General features: G+C 35.9%; 1 protein-coding gene across 1 annotated transcript in view; it reads left to right on the forward strand.

Moving 5' to 3' along the window:
• Positions 1–22,974, forward strand: part of NUP205 (nucleoporin 205) — a 52,531-nt gene that overhangs the window by 25,039 nt on the left and 4,518 nt on the right. The window contains exons 17-38 of the mRNA XM_074826951.1: positions 1,234–1,371; positions 1,621–1,810; positions 2,918–3,038; positions 3,546–3,627; positions 4,045–4,209; positions 6,422–6,546; positions 7,485–7,599; positions 8,617–8,766; positions 9,793–9,867; positions 10,600–10,757; positions 11,705–11,785; positions 12,590–12,781; positions 14,434–14,704; positions 15,136–15,234; positions 16,392–16,540; positions 17,252–17,443; positions 17,641–17,762; positions 18,909–19,047; positions 19,260–19,386; positions 20,336–20,412; positions 21,964–22,089; positions 22,623–22,749. Coding sequence (XP_074683052.1) covers positions 1,234–1,371; positions 1,621–1,810; positions 2,918–3,038; positions 3,546–3,627; positions 4,045–4,209; positions 6,422–6,546; positions 7,485–7,599; positions 8,617–8,766; positions 9,793–9,867; positions 10,600–10,757; positions 11,705–11,785; positions 12,590–12,781; positions 14,434–14,704; positions 15,136–15,234; positions 16,392–16,540; positions 17,252–17,443; positions 17,641–17,762; positions 18,909–19,047; positions 19,260–19,386; positions 20,336–20,412; positions 21,964–22,089; positions 22,623–22,749 — 3,021 coding nt within the window. The remainder of the gene's footprint in view (positions 1–1,233; positions 1,372–1,620; positions 1,811–2,917; positions 3,039–3,545; positions 3,628–4,044; positions 4,210–6,421; positions 6,547–7,484; positions 7,600–8,616; positions 8,767–9,792; positions 9,868–10,599; positions 10,758–11,704; positions 11,786–12,589; positions 12,782–14,433; positions 14,705–15,135; positions 15,235–16,391; positions 16,541–17,251; positions 17,444–17,640; positions 17,763–18,908; positions 19,048–19,259; positions 19,387–20,335; positions 20,413–21,963; positions 22,090–22,622; positions 22,750–22,974) is intronic.

A 22,974-nucleotide genomic window follows, 5' to 3' on the forward strand; every position in this document is an offset into this window, starting at 1 on the left:
TGAAGTCATTTAATTCTGGACAACTATTCTTTAAAAGGCCAAAGTAGATGGGAGGTGCCTCATTATAGGAAATTCAAGGCTTATTTGGGCTGCGGATTTTTTTTTTTTAATTCAAAGTTTCTTCTTAACTTTGAATGCCATCCTGATGCTTGTGGATTTGCTTGTAGAAGTAGAGAGCTCTAAGAACCACTTCTTAAGTGAACAACAACTTTAAGACATACCTCTCCAGTGAGCTTGCCTCAGTCTGGGAGGCCTCTGTGCCCTGTGCTTTGACAAACCGTTCTTGGCAGTGTACATGGCTTGAGCAATTTCTGTTAACTCATCCCTGTCCTCAGCTAGTCCTTCAGCTTGTATGATTATTTGTGGGCTATGATATATTGGAGAAATGGGTTGAAACTGATCTTTTTGACTAGATCCATTTCTTAAACTGATTCAGTGTGTGGCTCCACAGTGGCATGGCATGTCTGTTGGCATGTTACAGTGCACCACTGACATGGAATGAATGGAAGGAGAAGGGGATTGTTTAAGCTAATGCCAAAAGAAACTGCACCCTTATTTCACTTGCATATTAAAAAAGATTCTTATTGCTCTCTTGCTTCTATCCACCATACTTTACTAGGAGGCTAGTTAAACCACAAACATCAGTCTTGACTTTTCCTTTTGTTTTGTTTTATGAGGGTCTTTGAGTTTTAGGCTAGTAGTTTCATTTTTGCATACACTGTAGCAACACACATGCAAGTATCTGTACACTATGAGCATCAGGGGTTCAGTGGACCATCTCAGCTTTGATTTCTGGAAATGCTTTTTCCTTTATCCAGGGTCTTCATGTAGGTTTGGGTGGGGTGTAAAGTTTTTCCAGTTACTTTTCAGTCTTGCAAAACCATTTAATGTAGCTCTCATGTGGTATAAAGTCCTAGCATTGATTTGAATCCAAGGTCAGATCTACGTAGGAAAAGTCTAAGTGGTTAAAGTTGAAATTGTGCTATTAGCTTTTGAAAAGTAATGGTAATTGCCGTTACTACTCTTCCCAAACTTCTATATTACCTAAATGGCTTATGTGTAAAGAAAAGAAGAAAAGAAAATACCTCTGAAGACTTTGTATGCAGTGTGTTTCATGTATTTATATGTTGCTTACAACAGGGACTGTTATGTTTTGTAGCTCAGTGTAGCCTGAGTAATGGAAGTCTTTTCTATTAGATGTTTTGTTTTTTTTTTTTTCCTTCCTCTCTTTAGGAGAAGAAATAATAGCATATAAACCACCTGGATTCAGTTTGATGTATCATTTATTGAATGAGTCCCCAATGCTGGAACTGTCCCTTAGTTTGCTAGAAGAAGGGGTTAAGCAGCTTGATACTTATGCTCCATTTCCTGGTATGTGCCTAGAATTTATTTTTCATGTGAACTTAAAATGCATACTGAGTTGGATTTAAAGCTGACATTGCATATCTTCAACTTGATGTTGTTTCTCTTGCATTTAAAAATTGTGTTTTGAGGGGAATTTTCCTAGTAGTAAATAATTGACAAGTTCTTTCTTGGTGCAAGTCTTGATGAATGAGTTTTATGAATGTAGTCTATTTAACTGCTCTTCTGGTTTTTTTTGTTGTTGTTTGTGCACTGCAGGGAAGAAGCATTTAGAGAAAGCTGTACAGTATTGCCTTGCACTTCTGAACTTAACCCTACAGAAGGAGAATCTTTTTATGGATCTGTTGCGGGAGAGCCACCTTTCCCTTATTGTCACGCCACTGGAGCAGCTGCTTCAAGGAATCAATCCTCGCACTAAGAAGGCAGATCATGTGGTGAATATTGCTAGGTGTGTGCAAAGTACTGAGAAGGGAGGAACTCTGGAGGCACGGAAGTGTTTGGATCTCGGTCCTTTCATTAGTTTTACTAGTCAATGCTTCTCTTTGAACAGAGCATCTCTAAAATTTTTGTTGGTGGGGAGAGGTGTCTTCACAGGTGGTATGATCTGTGTATTGTTTAGTGCAAGATTGGGATCTGCTTTTATAGTTTTTCTTCTGATTTTCTTTTTTTTTTTTCCCTCTTGTGATTTCTTCCTGGTTGCCTTATGTGCAGTGATTCCCTTGCATATAATTTTCAGTTTGCCCCAGACTTTGGTTGTCGTAGAGTGGGAGAGTAAAACTTCATTTGGTTGCTGTTGGCCACTTCAATGATTTTACAGTATTGTCCATTAGTTACTGTATTAAAAGTATCAGGCTAGTAATCTGAAACTGTGTTTCAAATGTGAGACTTTAGGATTTCCACTTCGCACTGACACCTTCTGTCACTGTTTGATTTTTATAATAACTTTACAGACAAACCAACATTTATGAATAATAGAACTGAGTACATAAAAAAGCAGTGATATTCTGACATGGAATGCACTAAAAAATTCTTCTATAAAAACTCTTTCTATATACATGTTTTTGTCTTTCAGTTATATTACTTTTTTCACATAACAATAGTTGACAAATAGTTTAAAAAAAGTGTGCCTTTCCAGATGCTTTTAAATTGTTTTTTATCTCTCCTGTTCTGGGTACATGCAGTAGTTAATTTTAGTTTTGGTCTTCGGTGATGCTTATTTCTGTGTGATCTGAAGGTATTTTCTCCATGTTTCTTGTGTGAGCCTGTGACCAGTTGTTTTAATATCCTGTTTGAGGTAGATTTTGGATAAAAAGAATGGTAAAAATTCCTGGAGAGATTATTATCCCTACTCAGCCTACTACCCTCTTTTTGGTGGAGGAGTGTTAAGTGCTTCATATAGAGTGAAATTTTGTTTGCAGCTTTAATGTTATCTAATGTAGTTTGATTTGTAAATGTTCCACTTCTAAAATGTTGTTTAATTTTTCATCTGTGCATTACCTTCTTGAAATAGTAAAATTCTTAACAATTTCATTACAATAATCTTATATTTTTGAAGGTATCTTTATCATGGAAACAGTAATCCTGAACTGGCTTTTGAAAGTACCAAGATTTTGTGCTGTATTTCTTATAATTCCAACATCCAGATAAAGTTAGTTGGTGATTTCACACATGATCAGGTAAGTGCCAGTTTCTTTGGATCTGGAAAGAGAAACTGGTGGAGAAATACTGGTGCTCTATAATGTTACTTTAAAGGCTAGGTTTCTAGATCAAGTACATTAAAACTATATTTTGTCTTATATCTACCTATCTGTAAAAAGTCTTCTACTGTGACATTGTGAAAAGCAATTACTTCATTAATCAAAAAACCCCAAATCATAAATGCAAGAAGGAAAAGGACAGTATTCTTTGAGATACTGAGACTTTTTCTTGACTTTATAGTCTTCAACCTGGGAGGATGATTTAGCTTATGTAACAACAGTAGATTTTTTTTTTTTTTTCTGTTCAGTGGCTAATTGCTAACTTATGCTTAGAACAGCTGTGACTCTTAACTCCTGCTTATTAACTGGATTATATAATTTTTGTCTAGAACTTCTGTTAATTTATATGGAGGGAAATATGAAAAATATTGGTTTTAATACTCTTAAAATCCTCTTTAATTTCCATCTTTCCATTGTTGAATACAGAGTATTAGCCAGAAGCTGATGGCTGGGTTTGTGGAATGTTTGGACAATGAAGATGCAGAAGAATTAATTAATCCAGAGGAGGGTATGTAAAAGATTTCTTAAAAATACCTTACACTATTGTCTTTTGCATAGAATGAAATATAGTGAAAGAGGTGAAGAAAGTGCTTTTAAGTCAGAAAGCGCTTTTCTTGTGTTGTTTTCTGTAGAATTGGACCTTTAACAGAATGAAAAGCACCAATGTCTTGTTAAGATATGTCTACAGTATGATAAGCCAACTACAAACTGAGTCTGTTTTAAGAAGACAAGTATTTAGCGTTGCTCTGGATGTTATTTAGAGCTGTATTAAGAGCAATTTGAAATTTTGCTCTTGTATCCCTCTGTACTAATATAAGTTGATGCCTTAGCTTTCTTGTATTTAAGTTGAAGGCTCTGAGGATTATTTTATTAAATGGATTTTTTTGCTTCATTATTCACCTCATCCTTTTTTTTTTTAATCAAGAGCTGGAGCCTGAAAAGAAGCGGGCACGAATTCATCATGAAACAAGGATCCATATTCTGAATCTTCTTATCACCTCTCTTGAGTGTAGTCCTCCCAGCCTTGCTCTGTATCTCTTGGGATATGAACTGAAGAAACCTGTCAGTACCACAAATCTGCAGGATCCAGGTATGAAGAGGAAAAGTTGATCTGACATTTAATCAGTTCTGAAACCAACACTGAGAATATTTATTGGAAAATTCATGGAGAGAAGCAGTTCCTCTTAAAGTTAGTAACACAACAGGCCTTGTTCTAATCCTCAAAAGCTAAATTAAAAGATCTGTTGATCTTTTGATGGATCCAAAGATCTTTGTTGATCCAAAGTTGGATTTTGGAACAGACTTGAAGTGAAACATTAAATTATTTACTATTTTGTGCAGTGTGGTTGTGTCCACAGTACAAAGAACTTGATTTGATGATCCAAGAATTACCTACGTATGACAACATGGGAATCTACAAAGCAGATCGTCGCTTTGAACTAGTTATACTACTTGACTACTATCCTGTCCCTCCTCAAACTCCTGTTTAAAGTTAATTATAGGGAAGAAAACAGTTTTGCTGCTTAACTTTGTAGAAGAAAATCTTTTAGAATATGTGGGTTTTCATGCTACTGCTAGGTATATTAATATATTTAAATATTCACAATATATATTTATATATTCATGTGTATGAATATATATGAGAATATGAACTTTAAAGCAACAGGAGTGACATTTCTAATGTTTCTTGAATTGTTGAGGAAAAATAGTATGTTAGTATGCCTCTTGTTTGCCTCCTCAGCTTCTAAATTGTATTCAGTACAAGACAGACATTGACAAACACGAGCAAATTCAGCAGAGATTGTTAGGGGGCTGGAGCACTCAGCCTATGAGGAGAAGCTGAGGGAATGGCACTTCTTCAGCCTGGGGAAGGCTTTGGGGGGACCTAACAGCAGTCTTTGAATACCTACGAAGAGGTTGATGAGAGGATAAAGCCAGGCTCTTCAGAGGTGTATGGCAGAAAATGAGAGACAGTGGGCATAAATTGAAACAATAGAGACTCCAACTGGATATAGGAGAAACTTTCACCGTGAAGTGGAGTGGGTTGTCCAGAAAGGTCATGCAGTCTTCATGCCTGGAGGTTTTCAAGACCCAGCTGTATAAAGCCATGAACAATCTGGTCTGATACCATAACTGAGCAGTAGTTTGGAGTTGAGACATCCGGGAGTCCCTTCCAGTCTGAACTATGAGATTCTTTCTCAGCTGCTTTAAAGGATGTTTTATATGAACATGTTTGAACAAACATTTGATTTTAGTTACTTAGAGAAGAATATTTCTCATTATCTTTAGGTTTGTATTGGATGCTGTGGCCCAGCAGTTTTTAGTCTAAATGGGATAGGATCTGAATTTGATTGGGAAAAAAAATTCTTAAAGCTACTTGATATATCAGAAAGATAAAACAAAGATGCCAACCAGTTTTTTTTCATCTGCACAGTAGCTTACAGTTGCAGACCATAGTTCGGATATTTTGAAATTCCATAGTTACAATACAGGTAACTGATCTCCATCCACACAATTTAACAGGGTATCATACGTTAGGTCAGTGATAGGAGACTTTGTCTTAAAGCCATGAGAGCACCTTGCACACCTCTTTGAATTATCCCATTAATAATGTGAAGAAATAATGGCCATAAGCCATTTGCCTCGAGATAATAATTTCCTACTAAAGCATAAATTGTATGTGTCCAAACAGAGAAGAACTGTGGTTATTGATGCCTTTACTGTTTCAGGACACCTTTCTGGGTTGATTAAAGAATTAATTGGCTAAAGGAAGAATGCAAAAAGACAGGTTTTTGACTTCAGTATTAAAATCTCCTCCCTGTTGCCCTTGGTTGCAGTGTCAGGTGCCTTTAGGAGCATTAGTCATAAAATGGCTGTAATTGTAAAATAAAGACAGGTATTTAAAGCTCTTCTTTGAAATTTTCAAATGAGTATTCAGTTAAAGTTTAAGAGCAAGAATTCAAATTTTCATTTGGTTCATGCAGAATGTTAAAGAATCAATTGAATTTTTTTTCCTTATAGAACAGAAGAGAAAGTTCTTAAGTTCTGATTGCATAATTTATCCTTTTTCACCAGTATCTCAGAAGACTAATTCTAAATGTTTTCATTAGATTTTTGCTGAAATACAGTTCCTTCTTTTAATTAATGGAGAAAAAACTTTGCCAGATATTTTTGCTGCAGCTCTGAGGAGCAGTATAGGCACCACAAGATATCTGAACATTTAGTTTTTCTGTGTACTAACCTGTTTTTCTATGGAGGCAAGTAAGATCAAGAACAATAAGAAACTATTTTTGTATTTTAAGGTGTCTTGGGTTGCCCACGGACTTGCCTTCATGCTATTTTGAACATATTGGAGAAGGGTACTGAAACAAGGAATGGGCCTACAGCAGTTCAGGAATCTCCTCATCTTGCAGAACTCTGTTACCAGGTATTCAGCATATTTTCTGTTGCCATATACTGAAAGCAGGCTCTAAATAAAATTAGCAAGTTCGTGGTTGGTGAACGCAGATGGATGGTTGATTTTGATAATAGTTTCATTTTTAAAATGCATCTGTCAGGTTTTTATATACATTGGACTCTTCTCCTTTTTTCTGTGTGAAAAAGTATTATCTTGTAGCAACGCAGAAAATAAAAAATGTGCACTCATGTCAGAACTTGGAATTGGGATATACTTATAAAACTAATGTTCTAAATATTTTTGGTGAGCCTTTGAATCTGTTGTGACCATATGCCAAGGATTTTTTTAAATTTTGGAACACTAGGTTGCCAGCAAGAAGATAACAAATAATCCCAAATAAGCCAATAAAATTCTCTTCTTTATTCTGTAGTAGTGACAGAGCATGTGTATGTTTGAGGGGGTGAGATGGGCAAGACAGCTGAATTAGACATATGTTCAAGGTAGCCGATATTTGGCCTTAAATCATATAATCATAGGATTACACATCTGTATCATGTTGAAAATCTGTGGAATCCAGAATGGATTTTAAACATTATTAAAAGTGAAAGAGGCCATACTGTAAAAGGAGGAAAAAGAAAAAAAAGATTACATTTCCTGTCTTGGTGGACCTGGAGATTGAAAAAGAGACTCATTTTTAAGTGACCTGAACAATCAGAAAGGCTTATATAGTGTCATGTTGTGGGCAAACAGCCATTGGAATCATCCACATGCTGGTAGTCCTTTAATGTCATAATTCAATGTCTGTTATAAATAATATGTTCAGCTTTGGAATAAGCTGATGCAAAACTTACTGTGAATACAGGTAGTATTATTTGAACAATAAAAGTGTTCTGCATCTTTTGATGTACTGGTTGGTTTGTTTTTAAAATAAATTCCATAAATGAGTATCTACTGTTTTTGATTGTCAGGTGATCTATCAGTTGTGTGCATGCTCTGACACATCAGGTCCAACTATGAGGTATCTGAGGACCAGTCAGGATTTCCTATTCACTCAGCTCCAATATTTGCCATTTTCTATCAAAGGTAATTTTTATGCTAAGATAAGATTGTGCATGCTTAAAATTCAATGCATCATTTGACTCCCTGGGAATCTTAGAAGAAACATAGGCAGCATTATTAAACTGAATTTCTGCCTCTGTTAACCTTTTAATTCTTCAAAGATTGAACTCTGCCTATTTAAGAAGTTCAGATTATTACTGCTGAACTCTTGTAAATGAATGTTAGTTTTGGAATGGATCAAGTCTCCAGAAGCATATCCTAATCTATATTTCAATTATCATTGTAGTTTTGTTAGATAATGCTACAGAAAAAAAATAAATTTGAAAAGTAAGAATGCTACAAAGAACTGAGGGAATAGAAAGCTGGTGGTTGTAACCACCTGTATCTTCCCTTCCTTTGAATAAGGAACTTTTATTTGTTGATGGCATTAATTTTTAAGTTAATAGGTATTTTTAATGTTTCAGACCAACATTCCTCAGGTGTCTTAAGATGAATAAATGTACTTATTCACTTTATCAGATGCTTGACCTTTGTTAAATGATAGTAAACTTAGCATTCAAATACATGTATCCAACATGGGTAAAGCACTTTAGATGATTCTTATATAACTTAAGAATCTAAATTAGATGAATATAGAATATGAAGATTCTTGGAGACCCATATTCAAGCCTTATCAACTTTGATTAAAATGTATTGTTCATTTTGGGTAAACGATTATTTTCACTGAAATTATAACTGACCCTATTGCTCGTAAAGCACTGCATTCTTCACAATGGCTGTTAGTACAGGTTATATCCAGATTTTTTTGTGTATCTGTATACTCTTAATTGCATATATGTGTATGATTTGTTTTCACAATAACCATATGTTCATTTATTGGTTTTTGTCAGATCTCTTAGTCCTTTTGTCTCACAAACAAATGTTGAGCAGATAATAAGTAATGACATACTCTCAAAGCTTTCTCAAATAAAAAATGCTTTCTTTGAATTAAGTAGTATTATTTATGTTCAATTTTATAATTGTTTCCTTATCCTCACCCAGAACACGAGATTTCAACACTGAACCAAATGTCTTGGCTGATGAAGACTGCAGCTATAGAAATGCGAGTGACATCGCTGAACCGCCAGCGCTCCCACACACAGAGACTGCTGCATCTGCTGCTTGATGACATGCCTGTGAAACCATACTTGGGTAAGAGGGATTTATTGTGAGGGTAAATAAGCTTAAAGAAATGGAAGTATGAGAGACTTTATTTGAATCCTTTTCTCTATAAGCTTGTGACAGTTCATTTGTAATTCTGGGTCTGGAGTTGCCACTGGAGAGGCTGGAAGAAAGATGATGGTGGTTGTAGACTCCAAAGTGAAAGAAACAAGGGCATCTTTTTGTTCATTGCTGCTTTGTCTGTGTTTCATTTTTGAAACATCTCAGTGTATATACTCATATAAAAAATAAATTTAGTTTATGGGGTAGGAGAGGGGAATATAAACAAAAAATTAAAATTATAAAATGATTTATTTTGGGATGCTATCCAGAGTTGTTACTATGTAGAGAAGGTGGAGGATCTTCTTTGGTAAATAGTTTTAGACAAAGTTTTCTCAATCTTAACTGCTGTCTGTCTCACACATTTTCTACTCTCTCTCACAGGAGATAGTAGCTACAGGTAGCATCACAAAAATGTTACTTCATCCCAATGTGGTGTAAAATACAACATTAAATAAAAAGGCAAGATTTCAGGGTTTCAGAACAGAGTAGAAGTGAATCAAGAGAAGTAGAAACAGGTGGCAATAAAACTCTTTATGTGAAGAAAATAAACAGAATAACTGGAAGATACCATAACGGGCTGCAGCAGTATGGTGTTTTCCCTCACTTTTATAGGTGTGAACGCTGTCTCTTCATCCTTGTGGAGATCTGAGTATAGGAAACTGTGTCCAGATACCCTGCTCATTTTATAGTGTTCATTCAACTGCATTATTCATACTGAAGGGTGGGGTATCTTTTTAGGCATTTATAGTACTGTCTAATCTGTATTTGATAATTGGCTAGCTTCCGTTAGACAAGTATTGTTTTCATTTTATTAAGTCAAGGCTGTATTTATATTAAAAGACTTTCACGTGAAAGGTTTGTCAGTGCGTGCTCTCTCTGTCTTTCTCTTTCAGTATTAATAAAATGGTATTTTTTGTTTCAATTTTTTTTTTTAATATGTTTCATTACCTTCAGCTGATGGTGAAGGAGGGATGGAAGATGAAAGTCGATCAGTCAGTGGGTTTCTCCACTTTGACACTGCTTCCAAAGGTAAGCGTTATGGCTGTTGATTATTTCTCAGTAAAGTTTTTCTGATCCTGAACGTGAGGAAGGACGCCTCTAGAAAGGACACTTTGAAAAAGAAAATAATAGATTTTTTTGAACAACAGCAGTACATGGAACAATTTTATTTAGTGTGGGGAGAAAGATGAATTTTAGAACCTTGACGTAGATAGTTGGAGTGAGCGGAAAATACTGGACCGGAAAGGAAGTTAGAATAGTCCCTGTTTTAGTATCTGTGGAAGGGCCGAATGGGAGTGTGGCAGTCTAAATTTACTGCTAACAGTAAAAACAGTGAGACTGTTGCTAAGGCTGAACACGTTTGTTTTTTTTATGGCAGATAATACAAAACCCAAGTACCTTCAGATTCCTTACAGTGTTTCTAAGTCTCAACAAAAGACTGCATGGTTCTCACTGGAAACCAGCCTGGTTTATTTAGGAGAAAAAATCAGAATTTTGTATTTGTAAATATTGGATTACATGCATACATAAAAGGAGAACAACACAGTATAACACAAATTAAGAGTTTAAGGCTGTAGAAAATGTTTTTAAGACCCGTATATAAATTGATAGCACTTTCTGAAGATTAAATGTTTTCTTTTGAAACTTTACACATTAAGATTTAGATTTATAAATGTAAGTTAGGCTTCTATTGCCTTTTTTTGTTTGTTTGTTTTCCCCTTGATATTTCTGAATACAGTTTGAATTCCTTTACATTTCCAGTACGCAGGAAGATCTTAAGTATCCTGGATTCAATTGACTTCAGTCAGGACATTCCAGAGCCTTTACAACTGGATTTTTTTGACCGGGTTCAGATTGAGCAAGTCATTGCTAATTGTGAGCACAAGAATGCACGTGGACAAGTGGTCTGCAACGTCAAGGTGCTCAGTGGTCTATGTTCTCAAGTTGCATGTGCTATTTTGTATCTTAATAATTAAAATGATCAGTGTATTAATAATACTTTGGAACTTGCTTTCATGTAAGAAGTATAGCTGTTTCAGATATGCATGTAACTTATGCAAACTGTTTGGATTAGTTTACTACTACTTCTGCATTGCACTCACTGATTTCTCATTTGCAGTAGACAGATGCATCTGTTTAAGACACTTTCAGGAAATACTTTCTATCTTAATGTTTTTCCCACCTTGGAACACTTAAGTGATATTGCAGCTATGACATCTACCTTATGGTTTTTGTTGGTCTCCAATACACAGCTATGTAGTACTACATATGTGTGCACAGTTATGTACACAACATAGTTGTGTACTGCAGTAGTTCTTAGAGGCTTTAGTTAAGATAGTGTTACATTGTGATGAGTACTTGACAAGTCTATGATAAATAGTCCTGAAAAATTTGTGATCTGAAAGACAAGGGACAGAGCAGGAGCAGAATATAACGTAGAAGTGATCTTGATGGTGATAGGAATGTAGTTATTCCATATTAGGAACCACCTATTCGTATTGTAAAATGTATTTTAGACTTTAAACAAACCCTTCCTTCTGTGCAAGAGGACTATAGTGAAGATTGAGGAGGAAAGGAAATGTGATGTGTGAGAAGAGCTCATGAAGGACAGAATCAGCTTAGGACCAGAAGGAAGTGAATGAGTGCAAAAATGAAAGTGCAGTGAGCAGGGAGAGAGACTAGACAGCTAAAAGTACTGCAGTTATAGAATGAGTTGTAGGAGAAACCTAAAAAATGAGTAAAACTTACTTCAATCTCAGTCCTTCAGTTGCATCTGTCAATATGTAGTCATCTTCTAAATACTTTTAGGAGGGACAGATATGACTTCCTTGTCATTAAAGTTTCTTTTTTAACTTCTTAATTTCAGTACCTTCACAGAGTTCTGGTTGCAGAAGTCAATGCTCTTCAAGGAATGGCAGCAATAGGCCAGAGACCTTTACTTATGGAGGTAAGTACAGCAAAAGTAAACTACTGTTTGTTGTTGCTCTTGGTGGATTTCATATACTGTCAAGCAGTAAGCTTTACTATGAAAACTTGGGATTTGAGTCTGAACTTTGAGTTAGTAATTCCTGAAGGGGGAAAAAAGAAAAAAAGACATTAAAATTTGGTAAGATAAACTACTCCTTAACATGCTGTTCTCTAAACAGCAGACCTGGAGTCTGTTTTGTTTTTTCTTGAACTTTTTCCTCCCTGTTACTGATAACAATTGGAGCTCCCACCGCACTGTACAGAAAGCAGTATATACTGTTGACCAGTACAGCCTGTAGCAGCCAAGTTCATCTTGCCTTTCTCTCACAGGGGATGCCAATTTATTTCTCCTTTCTTCTACACAACTATAGTTTCAGGGAACTTGGAGCTTAATTGTTTTCTGAGGTTCCTGCCATCTTTTAAATTTAGTTGAAATTGACTAAATGGATTTGAAAGTTGAAGGATGAAGGAGAAATGACTCAAGATTAAAATGGAAAGAAAATTCACAAATAGAATTTTCATAGTTGTTTTTGACTTTTATTTTTTTTTTTTACTATGAGCTTGAGACATCATAATGGAAAGGGCTTGTGAAAAGCAGCTCAGAAATGGATTGACCTGTTTTGTTAAAATGATTAATAGCAGCTTGTTTCTGATAAGCTGAAGAATTACTTTTTTTTTTTCCAAAGACTACTACTAATAGATGGAATTTTATCTTGAAATCTGTCTTTGCTATCTAACTTCTTTTAGCATATTATAACTCAATTTCTTTGTTGTGGGTGTTCAGGAGATCAACACTATCCTGCAGTATGTAGTGGAGCGGAACAAGCTGCTGCAGTGCCTCCATGCTAAGAGGCATGCTTTAGAGTCATGGAGACAACTGGTTGAAATTATACTCACTGCCTGCCCCCAGGATCTCATACAGGCTGAGGACAGACAACTGATTATCCGTGATCTTTTGCAGGATGTGCATGACAAGGTAATGGTATACTGGGAATCAACCCTCTCCGTTGTTGCTATATCTTTTTATGTGAAAGAGAAACTACTCTTCAAGTAACATTCTTGATTGTAATCCAGAAGAACATTTGTCTGCCTTTAGTATTCTTTTTAGCTTTCTGATTGCTGCTGTGCTGAGGTTGAATGCACTGTGGACAGAGGGGATACTCTGTATTCTAGCATAGCTACTGTTGAACTATGAACCGTATATTGACAAATTTCAAAGACATTTCAATATAATCCAGTATGGTGGTAGTCTGGAAAGGGTGTGTAAAAAGGAAACAGCCCATTTTAATAAGGAACATAGAAGAACTCATGGAAAGGATGAAGGCAAACAGTACTGCAGTTGCAGATGTACTGCGTTTAGATGACTCACTGCAAATCCTACCGCTGCTTCTTTTGAAAAATGAAAGAGTTGAATGAAGCTTCAGAGTAGAAAAAGATTACAATTAGAAGGGGTTTTGGAAATGTGAGAGTTTGCTTTGTCTTAAAAGTAAAGTCTAGGTGGTTTACTGCTGAATTACAGTAGTAATTTTTGATACAGACTAGGCAGTTACTACTGACCTAGCCATTCTCAAAGACAAAATTTAATGAAGGATCCTTGTATTGTTCAGGCTACTGGGTCCTTTTTTTTTATTTTCCTTCATTGTGAGAGTTACATTGTTTGTAGTTCTCCTGATTAGACAAGTTGTGTTTTGAGAAATATATATGAAAATGTTACATTTTTTTCAAGCAAAAGGTAACCTTTTTGATTTTTTGCTGCTGTTGTTTCCATTATTTTTTCTGTAGGAGTTACCTAAAAACTATTTTGTAGTAGAATGCTGATTTTATGTGAGCAAAATTAAAAAAAACAGGAAGCAAGGGAGGCATTTGCTAGTCGAAGGAATTTCTTTCTTTCCTAAAATCTTTACAGAGCAGAAATTTCAGACTCTAATTTTCTGTAATACTTAATTTTTAGTGAAGATTTTGTTAATTTGATAAAACAATTATTGTTATTTTCTTTTGAAAATAATTGATCTCTTGAATTAAACAACTATATTGCTTAAAAGAAAAGCTTCTTGAGTGTCAGTGATAAAGATACCTGGTTTACCTTTTAAACGATAAAGTGAACTAAAATAGTAGATGCTAACTCCTTGTTAGTGTTTCTCCACACTCAATGCTCCTTTGATGCTCACTTTGATGCTCACCCCTTTGAGTTTTCTAAATTGTATCTTCATGTTTTTAATGGAAATAGTTTTCTTAAATAGCTGTAAAGCCAAGAGGGTGTTAGTTGTCCTTTCTCTATCCTAGGTTTAGATATTTTACTAATAAAACAACTCAAATGTCAGCATGTTCCTTCCCTTTTCCCCATACAGATTTAATTCTCCTGCCTGTGTGATTTGTGTAAATAAAAAAAAAAAAAAAGGCTAATGGTCTTCTCAATTAAAATGTGTTCAACTCATCTTTCTGAACACGTTTCTGGCGGTACTGATTTTGATTTGTTTTAAATAGTGCCATGTTGATGAAATCCTTATGCATACATAAATTAAATAGCTGTGAGAGGCTAAATTAATTGCTGTAATAGCTCATGAAATCAGACACTTTTCTACTTTATTTTTTCTTTTTTATTATATTCTATTTTTCTTCTGTATTAAGATCCTAGATGATGATGCAGCTCAGGAGTTGATGCCGGTGGTGGCAGGGGCTGTGTTCACCCTGACTGCCCACCTGAGCCAGTCCGTGAAAACTGAACAGAAACAGCCTCTTGCACTCCCTATGGCGGGACAGTCCCAATATGTCTTGATGCTGGATGCTTCTTTTACCTCATCACCTGGCTCTGAGAGCATATCCATGGGTTTTGCTTCCATTGGTGACTCCTCCCTCCACATCATCTTAAAAAAGCTGCTGGATTTCATTTTGAAAACAGGTGTGTTGACCTTTGCAGTGCATGTGTGGGAATTCCCCCAGCCAAGAGTAGAAAGGTGGGCTGAGCTGCTTCCTGTTACTGCAGTGACGATTTTCATTACAGTCAATTAGATGGCTCTTACATGATTAGTACAGATCTAAGTGATGGTGCTAACAAGAAAAAATTATAAAGGCATATTATTTTTTAAATCTGAACAACAAGCAGGGGAGAAATGAGTAAATATTACCACTTTTTTGGAGCAGCATAAACTTGCTGAATTTACTCACAAATACATATTTCTGTGAACAGTAGAACTCTGACTTAAGAAATCTATTTGTTTTATTTATTTTTGCCAACATTGCCATAGGAAAGTGAAATTAATTGCCAGTGGAAGATGGTGTTATGGAATATACATCTATTTGGTTTTAATTATGAATGTTTCTTGTGAACAGGTGGTGGCTTCCAGAGAGTGAGAACGCACCTTTATGGATCACTGCTTTATTATTTGCAGATTGCCCAGAGACCAGATGAACCAGACACTTTAGAAGCAGGTATGGTCCAGTTGTATTATGGAAAAGAGGAAAAAAAAAATTGTTATGTAACTCTGAACAGTACAGTTTCTGCATGCTGAGTTGTCTTCTGGAAATAGATTATATAGATAGAAACCATCTCCAGGAGCCTCTGAAATTAGTTGCTTATGCTAAATGATGCAAATTTTCCTCTATTCTGACCTGTTTAGCTACATATGCATTCAAAATGTATTGTTCTGGTTGAGGATATTAAATTTCTGATCTCTGGCACTAAAGAAGATACTTAATTTATGTCCATTTAAATCTATGCATCATAGCTACAAAATTGTCAGTGAACTGGAGCTTACTTGGACCTACTTGAGAACAGCTGGAGCTGTAGAAATGTATGTACACTCATACCACAGTGATCCTGTTCTAAAAAAAACCTGAAACCAAATATTATTTAATATTCTTTCTGCTCCTTTACCTGAAGACCCCTAGATGGAAAACAAACAAAAAAGCATCCCCCCTACTCCCCAAAAAATAAGCAAGGCAGCCAGAATTGCTGCTTAACCAAGAGAGCTTATGGTGAATATCCCATTGTCTCTGTTAATGGCTTAACCACTTGATTTGTCAGTGCATCATTATTTCATCTTAGAGCTTGGACAAGGACTGAAAAACAAACTTGGGGGCTAATACCTGTGCGTGCAGACTCTTATTGCTATTACTTGATCAGCATTTTGAGCTACAATAGTAAAAATACCTTTGAATTTATTATGACCCTTTTGTAGTTTATTGCTGCCTTTGGATTCATCCCTTTCCCAGTTAAGTTACTTTGTTTACTTCCCTTAAAAACAGCATGTTTTGGTCCCAGTGAAAGTTTTTAGGCCTAGTAGTCTGCTTAAAATTATTCTAGGATTCAGTACATGTAACGTGGAATATATATTTGCAAGGAGGGTGTATATATACAGGTAAACACATGTTTTGTGCTAGCTGGCCTGCATGTGATATTCAGAAAAGTATGGATTTGTAGGAAAACATTTGCACTTCGGTCAAAAACCCTGTCCATTGTTTGGGGCACTTCTGTTGCAAGATAGAGAATGCCATGAAGGGCATAGCCTCAGCTGTACTGTAGCTAAACTAATGCTAAGCTGCCCTTCTTTGCATTTTTAATTTTTCATTTTACTTGCTTTTTGCAGCTAAAAAAACTATGTGGGAACGTCTGACAGCTCCTGAAGATGTGTTTAGTAAATTGCAACGAGAAAACATGGCAATTATTGAGAGTTATGGGGCAGCTCTCATGGAGGTGGTCTGTCGTGATGCCTGTGATGGTCATGAGATAGGCCGGGTAAATAAATCTATTCTTTTGCAATAGCTGTTTGGTTTGTTTTAAAGAACATTTTACTACTGTGCAGAAAAGGGAAATTTCATGAGGTAGAACTAGAACATTTTTTTTCTAGATACTTAATCTCTTTCACGTTTCTGTCCTCCCACTCATCCTTCAAGCTGTTGAAAGTAGGGGCATACATACATATTAATTTTTTTTCTCAAAAAAGCTATGTGTTCTGTTGTGTAAAAATGAGGGTAGCAAGCACTGCTGCAAAAGATTGTAGGTATGAACTGCTGTGGAATTTATTTGTTACTATTTTTAAATCTTGGACTTACCAGTTTATTTTCCCATTTCGGGAAGGTTTGGTGACTTTGGGAAGAAATATTTTCTGATAATAACTTCAGTGGACAGGAATCTAGTCAGAATGCAAACTAGTTTTAAATAGTCATAGTGCTTGTAGCAATACTTCATTAAAATATTTTGGCATAGTTATTGTTCAACAATACCTGTAATATTTTGTTAAAGAACAATAGAGAAAAGATAATTGGCTTATACTAAAACATCAAGAAATCTTAAAATATTTTCTGCATAAAGGATTGTGATTGTAGTGCAGAAGTGCATTCTGCTTTTAAGAAGCTGTTAGAAGGAACTAGGTATTTGTTAGAAATCTCATTGATCTTATAGATTTAATTCTGTTTTCTTTTTGTTGTTTTTTCTTCCCCTATACAGATGCTGGCATTGGCTTTGCTTGATCGTATTGTTTCAGTAGACAAGCAGCAGCAGTGGCTGTTGTATCTGTCCAATAGTGGCTACCTGAAGGTGCTTGTGGATAGCCTAGCAGATGATGATCTAACTCTTCAGAGCTTGCTCACACCTCAGCCTCCTTTACTTAAAGCACTGTACACCTATGAGTCCAAAATGGTAACAATTCAGAAACAATTCTGTGGTATGGTGGGGTCTTTTTTAAATAAAAGTTGTTTGTCTATAATTCACATTGATGGTACTCAGAGCTATTTTACTAAAATAATAATATTTGAAATTATGTTAAAATCAAGTGAGAAAGTAGTCATAACAAGTCTCATTGTGCATCTCCAATACTTACCCTTCTTTTTCTCTAGGCATTCCTCACTAGAATAGCTAAAAGTCAGCAAGGGGCATTAGAGCTGTTGCGGTCTGGAGTGATTGTGAGGCTGGCACAGTGTCAAGTGTATGACATGCGACCCGAAACAGACCATCAGGGGTAAGTGTTGGTTCCCTGGCTGATTTTGAAACTGTAATATAGTCTTGGAAGTATCTGATGTCTTTCTATAGCCACAAGTCTTCTGAATAAGTATTTGTGGATATATTCTTTTTGTGTGTTTCTTTTAACTTACCAGTTCAGTTTAAAACTACCTTTTATTGAGAGAAAATTTCCAAATAAGTGGGTATGAAGTTGTACTTGCATGTCCAGTTACTTAGACTATGTAAAATCTTATTTGTTTGATACCTTAGATAGGAATTGTCTAGATATTGTTATTAATGTATCATTTAGACTGTAATGTTTCAAAACCAGCCTACACTGTAAACTTATTTTGGGGACTTTGCAGTTGATGAACAAAAAGTGCAAAGTTCATCCTCCCCCATAAAGCACTAATGAGAGAGCAGTGAAGTAAATGTTATTTCAGAAATATTTTACAATGTGTTTAAAAAAAAAAACAAACCACAAAAATTTCGCAGTTAACATTGCTTGGCAAATTTCTTGATGTTTTGCCATGTTGTTAGTCATTGTGAGATGACTGAGAAAAGATCTCAGAGAAGGAAATTGCATATTTAGCAGAAATCACCTTGGTTGATATCAAACCTTGGTCCTTGCTTTAAATTTACAGTTCTTAGTGATGCACTGGGAATTCAAACATTTCAGAAAAATTTAAGACTTAAGTACTCTGTTTAAAAGTGCCAATGAGATGTTTAAGATTGTTTCAAACCTACAGGACATTTGTAGAGGACTATATTTATCAGTTGGTTTAGAATTAAGCACACCTCTTCCTAAAATATTTGAGAATGTTTAGTTTTATATGTAAGTAAAGAAAACAGATGTCATATTTCTACAACAAAGTAATCTGATTGAATGTAGTTCAGTACAAAGAAGTCATTTTCCCTCCCTAGAGAAGGTGTCTGGCAGCAGCTTTCTAGGTAAATTGCAGCAGCTGTGTATCGTGAATTTGTTGCTTTTCCAATGTAAACTCAGTTCAAGGACAGACCTATAATTAAAATATGAATGTTTGCATGTTCTTGAGGGTGTTTGTAGGCTGAGGCTCTGCCTTGCTACTGGGCTTCACTCTTCTTGCACTGTTTATATTGTTTCTTTTTTTTTTCTTTATTTGTTCTTCTTTTCAAACATCTTAAGAATGTATGGGATGAGAGATCCTCCAGTCTTCATTCCTGCTCCAGTGGAACGCTATCGCCAGATTCTTCTTCCAGCTCTTCAACTGTGCCAAGTGATCCTCACATCCAGCATGGCACAACACCTGCAAGCAGCAGGACAGGTAAGTTCCAAAAGGTGCTAGAGTATCACTGCTACTGCTCATTCAAAGAAATGTGTCCTTTTGCTCTGAACGTAAGGTATTTTTTTAAAATCCTATCCTCACTGGTATGGGAGACCACTTTAAAATTCTCCAAAAGTAAAAGCATTGCTTCCTCTCTGCTCACTGCTAAATTTTGAGTCATTCATATTTTCCCTTTTCTTCTTGTGGTACAGGTTTTGCAGTTTCTGATTTCCCATTCGGATACTATCCAGGCAATCCTGAGGTGTCAAGATGTTAGTGTTGGATCTCTCCAGGAGCTGGCCTCCCTGACAGGAATAATCAGCAAGGCAGCTTTGCCTGGTAGGAACTGCAGTTCTGAAGTCTCTTAGACCCATCTGCATGAATCTCAGGCTTTCTTTTCTATAAAGAAATAGTAAGACATATAAGGCAGTATCTACGACAGTACAGAATTTTCTTGACATGTAGAGCTCTGGTAAAAATAAAGAAATGTTAAATAATTGTTCTTGAAGTAAGTATTGTGGATTTGCAGTGGACATAGTGCCCTTATCAATATGCATTTGACTTCCCATTGTCTTTCATTATGCTACCTGACAGTACGTACTTTTTGATTTGAGATGACTTGCAGATAGTAGTGTTCAAAGTGCATGTGGTATCCTCAAAAAGAATTTTCATTCAGCAAATTCTATGACTGAGGAAATGAAGACAGAAAATTGTTTGCATACCCGTATCTTTCTTAATGTCTTCTCCATTTTTATGTATTTAAAAAAGAAAGCTTCCAGGGAGAAGCACTGTAGACTAGCATACTGACATTGCTTTTGGGTGACTTATCTTCACAGAGGACTAATAATTATTATGATGGATATAGTGATTTCTTCTGTATGCTAGAAGACTTGCTTACAGTTTCAGAATAACTTCTCTATTTTGATTTAATGGCTTTCTTTGTTCAGGAGAGATATCTGACTACAATAGAAAGGAGTGCAGAGCTGTAGGCTGAGCCCAGATGTTTCTTTGCTTACGGTATACTGAGCTTTGCAAAACAGCTGCAATTTTCATGCTACCTCCCTTCCTCCCTGCCTTTTAATTACTTATCAGAACAGTAGGCTACATGCTCTTTGCATCTCCTAGTAGCTGCATTCATATCTGAATGTTTTCCTCAAACAATGTGCGAAATATACGTTTGGCTGAAATTCTTGTGATCAATGCTTGTATTTAAATGTATATACTGCATAAACCTGTCTTCTTTTGAAAAAAACCAAACAGTTAATTTAATGGCTTTGTCTCATATCAGGAGTGCTGAGTGAGCTGGACGTTGATGTTAATGAAGGGACACAGATGGAGCTACAAGGACATATAGGCCGATTTCAGGTAATGAAGTTGTATATTTATACAATTTTAAAAGGACAAGTGTTATGTAGATGAGTTTCTTCCTGATTTTTGTACCCTGACTGCTAGCAGCTAAAAAAGAGATGTTTTCCACCATTAAGAAGAACGTGTGGTGGTTTGTTGGGACTTTTTTGGGGGGTGGGGGTGGTTTGTGTGGTGTGTGGGTTTGGTGGGTTGGTTTTTTGGTTCCCCTGCCTGCCCCCCCCCCCCCCCCCCCCCAGTAGAAAAGATTTGGCAACATCAGAGTTGCATCAGGGACTTTTTTTCCCTCCCTGGCTTAGGATTCACCTTATGTGGAAGAGAAGAATAATTTGAGGTCAACACCAAAGCATGTGAAATAATGCAGAAATACTGTTACCCCTTTTGCCACATGTATGTCTCCAGCTCAACAATTTGGAGTATCAAACATGCTAGTGCTTTATTTCTTTCCTCCCCTTTTAAAAACAACCCTGACTTAGGAACAAGAATGAAAGCCAAGATAGAATAAGTCTTGATCAAAAGCTATTATTTTACACCTCTTTACAGCTCAGCATTCAGCATCCAACAGTGTTTTTGAAGCTTTGGTTCATGTGATCAAGGACTTTTGTAAAGAAATATTTAATTGAAAACTATCTGTAGAAAGGGCTGCCCTATCAAATACTTCTGGTTGCAAGAGAAGGATGTATTCTCTCTACACTTTGATAGTAGCTATTAGGCTGACCAGCCTGAAGCGAAGTAGCAAGCTGTAAATGATTGCTGTAATGCTAGTGTACTTGGTATTCTGATGCATCATGTCAACAAAAAATTCCCATGGGACAGCAGAAAGATTTTTTTTTTTGGGGTGTGTGTGTGTTATAAGGAGTTTTAATTAGTTATTTTGAAAACAGCTGTTCTGAACAAAACTGTGTGAATCAGTCATCTGTTACTGTAACTTTTCTCTCTAATTTGTCCTGTAACTTTCATCGAGTAATAAAAGGATTTAAATGTTTTACTCTTCCCCAAAAGTAATTACCAAAAAATCTTTAATCTTTGATACCTGTTTCTGTCATTATGCACAAAACTGACTTACAGTCTGAAGTAGTTTGTTGATCTTAACAGCCACATGTAAACTAAAACCAAATTTATTGATTATTACTTCTTTTTATGAAAGTATGAATTGTTTTTTGCACTCTACTTCTATGGAGCTTATTATCGTCGTATCTAGATTTTGTTAGTTTGTCTATATAGGTAAAGGTGTTTTAAGCGGGCATTGGTAAACCTAAACTGTCAGTGCTAGTCAGTGTAACAGTCTGAAAGAGACATCAAAGTTGTGCACTTTTGAATTGCATTCATTTCTCAAGGAACTGTTTTAGGGTGCCATTAATTTAATTAATTTTAAAAGGTGAGTTAAACCATTATGTTTTAAAAATTTAAATTTCGTTTACAAAGTGCTAAAAGTTTTACCTGCATTGCTCTCTTGCTATTGTGTTTTAAGGGATATGTATCACTTAAGTGAAAAGAATCATGCACTTCATTTGTTGAGATACTAATTAAAATGTTCATTTCTTATGGCAGCGCCAGTGCTTAGGACTTCTAAGTCGGTTTGGTGGTTCAGACAGACTACGTCAGTTTAAACTGCAAGATAACGCAGAGAGAGACAGAATGAACAAGAGGGATGAAATTGAGTTGGCCATGCAACAAGTAAGGACACAAGCTGCTAGAACCTTCAGTCAAGGATTGTGACGTTTCACCTTCTGTGCAGATTTGTTTAGTTGTCATACTTTCGTATGATAGTGGTAATGCTCTATACTGGTTTTAGTTTGGTATAGGATCCCACATTTTATTTCTAGTTAAAGTAAACCTTGAAAATTTGGTTACGTAAATTTGCATTAGCAACCATTATTGTCTTGGTTACAAACTCTGTGAACTTCGAAGCCTTAAATTTTCAAAATGAAGGCTGGGTGTAGACAGCAATGGCTAACACTAAGTTAGAGCCAAAGGGGATGTAAAATTGACCAGAAATTTTAATTAGCAGGTTTGGGAAAGAGGCAAGGTTTCAAGTCCTAGACTGGAAATAGAAGAGAGGCTGTAACTGAACACAAAAGAGAATCACCACATTCTGGTGAGAAGAGAGGGAGCAAAACATGTTGTTTATTGACATTTATCCATTTAAATTTTAATGCTCCAAAGCCTGTAGAAATTGTAACTGACGTGCTGTCGTTTTTTTTTGGCAGATCTGTGCAAATGTGATGGAATACTGTGAGTCACTTATGTTGCAGAGTGCCCCCAGTTTTCAGCATGCTGTTTGTCTGTTTACTCCTAGCTTGTCAGAATCAACCAACCGAGATGGGCCTCGTCAGGGTGAGATTTTTGGCTTGCTATTTTATGAGACTGAATGGTGTGACATTTGGGCTAGTAGAAAATAATGAACCAGAGGCTGTAGTTTCACATACACTTTAAGTCACTTTATGCCAGTACTGTAGCTGCCCACTTTCTAATTCTGGAACACATGCTTGCACAGCCTTGCACTAAGCCAAATCAGGAAACTAATCCAAGTTAAAACAAACGTGTACAAAAAATCCTTTT

This window comes from Strix aluco, chromosome 5 (genome assembly GCF_031877795.1).
Source record: "Strix aluco isolate bStrAlu1 chromosome 5, bStrAlu1.hap1, whole genome shotgun sequence".
NCBI classification, from domain to species: domain Eukaryota; kingdom Metazoa; phylum Chordata; class Aves; order Strigiformes; family Strigidae; genus Strix; species Strix aluco.